General features: G+C 38.9%; 1 protein-coding gene across 1 annotated transcript; it reads left to right on the plus strand.

Moving 5' to 3' along the window:
* The first annotated feature begins 1,522 nt into the window (after nt 1–1,522).
* Nucleotides 1,523–8,204, plus strand: tlx1 (T cell leukemia homeobox 1). The gene is made up of 3 exons (XM_075485898.1): nt 1,523–1,976; nt 4,561–4,798; nt 7,994–8,204. Exons 1-3 carry the CDS (start codon nt 1,523–1,525, stop codon nt 8,202–8,204), a joined length of 903 nt encoding a protein of 300 aa, XP_075342013.1.
* The last annotated feature ends 249 nt before the right edge of the window (nt 8,205–8,453 follow it).

The raw sequence follows: 8,453 nt of genomic DNA on the forward strand, positions 1-8,453 counted from the left end.
GACAGTTCAAATGTTGTTGCTTTTTGTGTGTTTTTTTTTTTACGGCAGCCTATGATGAACCAACCCCCCCCCCCCAGATTTAAATCCGCTGCTGAGACATCGATCTTGACGGCATTCATTAAAATTGTGCGGAACAGTCATTTATTTGCAGCTATTGCCAATTAAAAATCTTTTGGTCTGAAAGATGCCGTGAAACGTTGCAGCAAAAATAATCCAGCAGTAACTCCAGCTCCTTTCTGTTCCCACGGCGGAATCAGAGCATCTGTGTGTGTGGAAATGTCATCATTCTAAACATGAATTAATAATAACGCCAGTTCCACAACAATAAATGAGCCCATTAAATGACAATATATCTTCATTGATTCATATTGAATCATTTGTTCATACTGGGCTAATTTATCAATGTTCCATATTTAAGCTGCAACGGAAGTTGTGTTCATTGTATGTTGATTTCATTCAACTAATGGCAGTTATTTGCATCTGAATTAGTTGAACATTTTTTTCGTATTTATTTATTTACTTATTTTTTTATTTATGTTCTGTCTTTTTATTAGGAGCCTCATGTATAAGCCCAATGTGAGACAGTTCATCCCTCTTGTGGTTCTATCGCTAAAATACTGACACATTGCCCAGCAGTGTTATGCAAAATATTAAAGTTAATTAAATTACACGTTTCATAAGAGAAAAAGAATGTGTTTTTTTCTCTAATAATATATTCCTAAACCGGATTCACCAACATGAATAAAACTCTATCTTGACATGTTAATTTGAGTGAGGTTTAGAAAAAAATCTTGGTGCAATCCATGGCGGCAAGTGACCAAAAATAAAATATAAATAAAGTCTATAGCCTTCAGTTATAGTACTCTATAGTCTGCTCTTTCAGTCTTTGTCAGTTATATAGTTCGAAATATCTGCAGTAGGTGGAAAGAAATTAGCACAATGGCTAATTATTCTCAAGGCGGACAAACAAACAAAAACATAACACAGATAAGTAAATCAGTTAAAAACAAACTACTGCTATCAGAAATGATAGAATCATTTTCTTACAAAGCTAGATATGTGAGAAAATAATTGTATTGGCCTTGAAGGCCGTGTGTGCTTGTGTGCGTGCGTGCGTACAATGATTGGAGGAACGTACGCTGCCCACGCGGCACGAGTATGAAACAGATAAATCTTGTAGTTGTTTTATTGCTGTTAATCGCTGTTTTATGAAGTGTTCAATAACGCCCCACAGAGCTACATTGTTTAGCCAATTGAGTTTGTTGCTCCAAAATTGGATCTTAATCTCGACTTGTCTATTTGGCAGTTTGATTGATGTTCCCGCACATCGGGGGCAGGGGAGGGGTTAGCAGTCCGGTCTCACTCCCCTGCAAGCTCACACAGAAAGACGCACACACGTGCATCCACATTCATCAGATAACGACCGGAGATAGAACAGAAGAAGTCCAGCCGGAAGAGTCGAGAGAGCGGGGCGTGAAGCATTGTCTGTTCCTTGCGCAAGAGCTGGAGGCTGAGGGAGGCCATGGATCACATAGGGATCCTGGGCGCGCATTTGCAGCAGCACACGCACGTGGAGCCCATCAGCTTCGGCATAGATCAGATCCTCAGCAACGTGGAACAGAGCTGCATGCTGGGCGCAAGGATGCACGAGCAAGACTATGGACACCTGACATACAACACCTGCGCGAGTGGCGGCATGAATGGCGGCTTCACCTGCGGTAATAGCGGATATAATGGCACCAGCAGCTCGTGCGGTGTAACGTCCCTCGGTGGATCTTATCACATGAACATGAGCGTGAACATGAACGGAAATAACATGAACTCCGCTGGAGTCATCCGTGTCCCCGCTCACCGGCCCCTCAACGGCGGGAGCTCGATTGTCCAGCCGTCTGTCAGTGGGACTATTAACAACCTGACCGCGCTCACGTTTCCATGGATGGAGAGCAACCGACGCTACACCAAAGAAAGGTTCACAGGTAGAACAACAATGATAATTACAACAATGATGATAATAATAATAAAAATGATACATTTATTTTCCGTACCCGTTTTTGTTCAATTTAGCGTCGCGGCAATGTTATTATTATTACAACAAAGCCAGAAATCGTAATTTTAGATCCCTTTGTGTCATTAACTATTTATTTCGGATATGTGTTCAGAAAATAAATTGTTAAAAACCGAAATTGGGACACTTCTCTAATCAAATGATTGTTTCACTATTTTCCCATGTGCAGACAACATAATTCATCAGTTGTTAACAAACATACCTGCTCAAGGGAGACAGACCTGGCTGTGTCATTTGCGCACCAATTAGCATCTGAAATAAATAGCAAATTCGGGTTAAACTTGGAAATACATAAAAAATAAGAAATTTAAAACACGACCCATTGCTTGTTTCATTTTTGTATCTGACAGTAGTAATCACCCATACACAAGAATCAGTGCAAGATGTTTAAGAATAGAATAGAATGTGAAATTTAAAAATGAAAGGGGGAAGTTTTTCTCGTATCAGATTAACTAAATTATCGTTCATTTAAACTGATCAGTTAAACTGAGTTTTTTCAAACATGAGTTCCATATACCTTTAAATGAGCAGTTCCTGAGAAGTCACAACTTTATTGCACCATCACTGCAAAATATTATCTTTTTCATAACGCTCTCTATCTTTGTCTGTATCAGCAACACTACAATGTTAGCTTACCGTAAGATATTTAATGTATCCTTCTAGATTTTTGGTTTGTTTTTTATTCTGTGTATGATTTGTGTGCTGGAGAATATGAGCTATAGAATCTTTTTTGAAGCTGTCCCTGCTGAGGTATTCCTCTCTGTTTCTGCTCTGTCTGCAGTCTGTTATTTTTTTTTTTTTATTTCAGCCATTCATGTGAAATCTATACTATGCTGGCATAATGTCGAGTGTGTTATAACTAAGAGCCAAATGACTGCAGTCACAATTTCAGCCATCAGTTTATTCTTAACGAGCAAAAAAATGTATACAGTCGCCAAAAAAAAAAAAAAAATGCACCAAGCTTATTTTTTTAAGTGCTTCCTTTTTTTGTACGGCCACTTCCTGGATTTTCAGGTAAAATTCGGAAAATGACCTTGTATGTTTCGTCAAACAGAATCATAACAAAGTTTAAATAAACGTCTGCAGAACCAGCAGACACTGGTGTTTCTGCTGAGTGTTTTTTTTTTTTTTTTTTTTTTACAGATGTGCGAACTGCAAGCTTCGTTGTTGTGCTCCTCTGTGCTCTGTCGGTGCTTTTCTGCCAGAAATAAACACGATGCGGACACGTGTACCGCTTTAATTGTCATTGTGATAGTTAATCAGCTCCCCACGCACACGTTTCACTAGTTTGATTGTTGATATAAAACATCACATAAATCTAATGGGAAAGATTAAACTAAATCGTATTACATTGGTAGGTCTACAACCCGCAATACCTCTTCATCAAACGCTTTGGCAGCCTTCGAACAGCGAAAGTCTCAGTCTCTTCTGAGAGTAATGGGATCCCAATCTGGTAGGATATCATTTTAAATAGTATGCGAATGTTAGTTATTGCATTTTAATAGTTAAAATACAAAAATATGCACTGATGAATTTTACATTAAATCTGTGTTCAGAGGCTTCTGATGTTTACATTGTAGAAGTCTGTCATGTAATATAAGCCAATGAGCTTTATTTTTACATTAAAAATACATGAATTTAGCTGCATAGCATCTTCAATATTTTATCAATAAATAACTGGTTAAAGTTTGTTAGACAAACAACTAGCTCAAGTTGTCAGTGCAAGGTGCTTCTCAACACTTGCATTTGAGAAGAACAGGAAGAAGTTCACCGACTCAGGAGAACTTGAGGCCTTAATGCTAATGTGACCTGTCCTCATGTCATTTTGCAATGACACAGTAATAAAGCTACAGAAACGAGCACAATGAAGTGAAATGGTACTAATATTTCTTATCAAAACAATCGGACGGGCTGTCCTGCCATCGAAGAAAAAGTGGACTTCTTTTGGAAACGAAACGTTTGATATGAAACTCCCGAAATGAAAAAAAAAATCAATTCAATTAAATTCATTTTTATTTATATAGCGCCAAATACAACAAATGTCATCTCAAGGCACTTAGATAATAAAGTCCAATTCAAGCCAATTGGAATTCAATTAATTGTAATCATAATTATTCATAAAATAATCCAATTAGTTCATATAGAGCCAATTCAAAAACAATTTCCTAGCTAAGGAAACCAACAGAATGCACTGAAACTTTTTTTTTTTTATCAATAATGAATTAGCCTATCAATGAATAATAATAACCGAATACACTGAAATGAAATAAAAATAAGGTATTATTTTGGCTCCTGTATTTTCTACTCTGCAAGAAAAAAAAAAAGAATGCTGCGTTGTATTGCTGGCTTCTTTGAGATTTATTTTTCTTGGAGCTTGCAGCTTACTCACATAGCGCTGCTCTCGCTTCTTTTCTATCTGCCTTGCTTATCCTGCTTTCCTCTCCCTCATCCTGTCCTTTCGTGTTCTGTCCTCTGGCCTTTCTGTCCTGTCCCAGTGTCCCTCTCACCCCTCACTGTAACACGTCGTGTAGGTCACCCGTACCAGAACCGAACGCCACCGAAGAAGAAAAAGCCACGGACATCCTTTACTCGGCTACAGATTTGTGAGCTCGAGAAACGATTCCACCGACAGAAGTACCTGGCCTCAGCTGAGCGGGCCGCGTTGGCCAAAGCCCTGAAGATGACTGACGCTCAGGTCAAAACCTGGTTCCAAAACAGACGAACAAAATGGAGGTAAACTCGCTCAAAACATTGTTAACATCCCTCTTTTATTGTCAGTATTTGAGAGCAAAAGTACTTGCCTTCTGTCCAGGGGCGATTTTAGGATCTGGTCTTTAGGGGTGCCCAGCCCCCAGTGCTCACAGAGGCACATTATTTCTCACTAATTGAGGCAAACTAGTACATTTATAAATCTTGGAGCTGTATTAGTTTTGCTTTGAGTAGTGTTTTCCCCTACAACATTAAATTTTGACCTCTTCGTTTCAAAAGACTGTGGCTTGACAGGGATAACAGAGCCTGAGACAAATATTGAAGATAACTCAACATTTATTTTGGGAGTAAAGAGTTAAAACAAAAACAAATGCTAGAAAATACATAAAATGGTCACTTAAAATAATGCATCCTTGAGCAAAAAAAACATGTTTTTGCATAATATAATATTTTAAAAATGTGCTGAGCCAGGGGGTGCCGAGCTATCTCACGGTGGTGCCTTGGCACCACTAAAAATACCCTAGCCTCGCCCCTGGTTCTGTCACAAGCTTGCATCAAAATGAGCACAGACATAGTAAGGAAAACGTAGCAACCTACTTTTTTAGCCTACATTTATTTTAACCTCTACAGTGAAACTGAAATGTTTTACAATGTTGATCAAAGTAGACATTTCATGGTCTGTCATGGATTCGGGTAATAAAGGTTTTTTCTAGTCTCTGTGCATTATCTTATCTGACACTTGAAAAATACACTAAAATCATAAATGCATGACGTTTAACTTTGGATGGGTCCTTGTGTTGTGAAGCTTAGCCTCCTTGTTATAACTGGTGTTGATAAAATAATAGAAACACCCTCTGGGAATGCATTACAGGAATGTTGCAGCAGACCACATTCATTTCAGCTTTAGGTTGACTAATAAACTGAAAGTGAGTGTATACAACATTTGGTGAGCATTGATATGAGGAGACTTATTAACACACCGTCTTTCAGAGAGTCATTTGAATGTTTTTTTAAAGACGAACTACAGTATTGGCAATTCTGCATTTTTTTTTAAATACTGTGTTCAATAACAGCATTGGGAAATAATATATATAGGCCGTTTTATTTTATTTATCTTTTCTTTCTTTAGAAAAGTTGTTGAATTAAATGGGCCAACTACATTTACAGATTTTTATTTATTGCTTAGTAAGATAAATAATTTGGGCTCACTGATTTTACTGTTTTTAAAGTGACAAAAGCTCCTCAGATGCCTTTTTATGTTTTCCATTAGAATTTAGCTTTGTTTCTGAGCAAGCCCTACTCATCTTTCCATCAAGTAACTGTCAGGCCAACGAGAGCATATTAAAGTCAGAAAAATAAACGATTGTCATTTTTTTAGACAGTGCATCAATCTGCAATAAGGCGACTGCTAAAAGAAACAAAAAAGAAAAGAAAAGATAGGCTGTCTCCAATTTTTGTGAGTTGTTCTCTTTACAGAGACGGATGTGCATGAAAGTGCTGTGTCATAAAATTGAAGAAAATGAAATTGCTGTAATCCACAGTGCCCCGTGAAATAGTAACAATTTTTATTTTCATGACTGGATACCTAGTCAGTAAATTAGTCTATGTTTTGTTGGATGTGTTCACTTTGCATTCTATTGGGGATATTATTGGGATTAAAGGAACTGCATTAGGCTGGTTTAAGTCATATTTATCTGATGGATTCCACTGAGTTTCTCACACACCAGTAAGTCATGGAGTTCCCCAGGGTTCTGTGCTTGGACCGATTCTTTTCACTGTATCCATGCTTCCATTAGGTAACATTATTAGACAGCATGGCATAAATTTCCATTGCTATGCTGATGATACCCAGCTGTACTTATCTATAAAACCAGATGAACCCAATAGGTTGGTCAGACTACAAGCATGTCTTAAAGACATAAAGACCTGGATGACTCAGAACTGTCTGCTTCTAAATTCAGACAAAACTGAAGTTGTTATCTTTGGACCTGAGCGCTTCAGGGAGAAACTAGCTGGCTATATAGTTACTCTAGATGGCATTTCCTTGGCTTCTACTAGTACAGTGAGGAACCTTTTTTTTTATTTTTGACCAAAATCGATCTTTTCACGCACATATAAAACAGGTTTCTAGGACTGCCTTCTTTCACCTTTGTAATATTGCCAAAATTATGAACATCCTGTCTCAGAGTGATGCAAAAAAACTGCTCCATGCATTTGTTACTTCAAGATTGGACTACTGCAATTCTTTATTATTGAGATGTCCCACATATTCTCTGAAAAGCCTTCAGTTGATCCAAAATGCTGCAGCCAGAGTTCTGATGAGAACTAACAGGAGAGCTCATATTTCTCCAGTTTTAGCTTCTCTTCATTGGCTCCCTGTTAAATTCAGAATAGAATTTAAGATTCTTCTCCTCACATATAAAGCTCTTAATGACCGAGCTCCATCATATCTTAAAGATCTCATTATAAGATATTTTCCTAACAGAGCACTTGGCTCCCAAACTGCAGGTTTACTTGAGGTTCCCAGAGTTTCTAAAAGTAGAATGGGAGGCAGAGGCTTCCGTTATCAGGCCCCTCTCTTGTGGAATCAGCTGCCAGTAAATGTCTGGGAAGCAGACCCTTTCTAACTTTATGATTAGGCTTAAAACCTTCCTTTTTACCTTTGTGATAAAGCTTATAGTTAGGGATGGCTCAGGTGATCCTGAAACATTCCATAGTTAAGCTGCTATAGGCCTATAATGCTGGGGGGCTTTTCTCTCTTTTTTTTATTATTGTCATTAACTTGTAATTCTCTGTCTCAACAGGTATCCTTTGAATGGTGTTATGGTGTTTGTTGTCCCCCCTTTCTGTCTTCTCAAACCCCAGCTGGTCGAGGCGGATGGCCACCCTTCCTGAGTCTGGTTCTGCCAGAGGTTGCTTCCTGTTAAAAGGGAGTCGTTTTTCTCCACAGTCGCCTCATGTATGCTCAGGACGGGGGATTGGACCGAAGTAAAGCTTTGGTGCAATCTGTTGGTTTCGTTAGCTCGGAAATTGCTTTTTGAATTGGCTCGATATGAATGAATTTGACTAATTGGAATGTAATTAATTGGATTTGATTGGATTATGATTACAATGAATTGGACTTTAATTGGACTTTATCATTGACATGTCTTGAGATGACATTTGTTGTGATTTGGTGCTTTATCAATAAACTGAATTGAATTGAATTTGCTGCTGCAGACGGCAGACAGCCGAGGAGCGTGAGGCGGAGCGGCAACAGGCCAACCGGATCCTCATGCAGCTGCAACAAGAAGCCTTCCAGAAGACCATCAACCAACCAGTGACCCCTGATCCACTGTGCCTGCAGAACAGTTCTTTGTACGCCTTGCAAAACCTTCAACCCTGGACCGATAACACTGCTAAGATCAGCAATGTGTCAACTTGCGAATAGAGCTTGCGCACAGCCTCCAGCTTGGGCCACTCTGTCAATACAAAGTGACTGCCCGTTGGTAGAGGGGCTGACTGTTGCCTACTAGTTGCCTACTATGGAGCTGAGAGGCCCCACGTGCTGAACAATGTTTCACAGGTGTTGGTTATCAGGCCAAGTCCCTGTTCGTATGATCACACATCTTCTGTCAGACAGACACTAGTTTTGTTTTTGATAAGGTCCTTCAGCATTGTTCCCATCAAATGGGGAGCA

The sequence above is a fragment of the Odontesthes bonariensis genome, chromosome 2 (genome assembly GCF_027942865.1).
Source record: "Odontesthes bonariensis isolate fOdoBon6 chromosome 2, fOdoBon6.hap1, whole genome shotgun sequence".
Lineage (NCBI taxonomy): Eukaryota > Metazoa > Chordata > Actinopteri > Atheriniformes > Atherinopsidae > Odontesthes > Odontesthes bonariensis.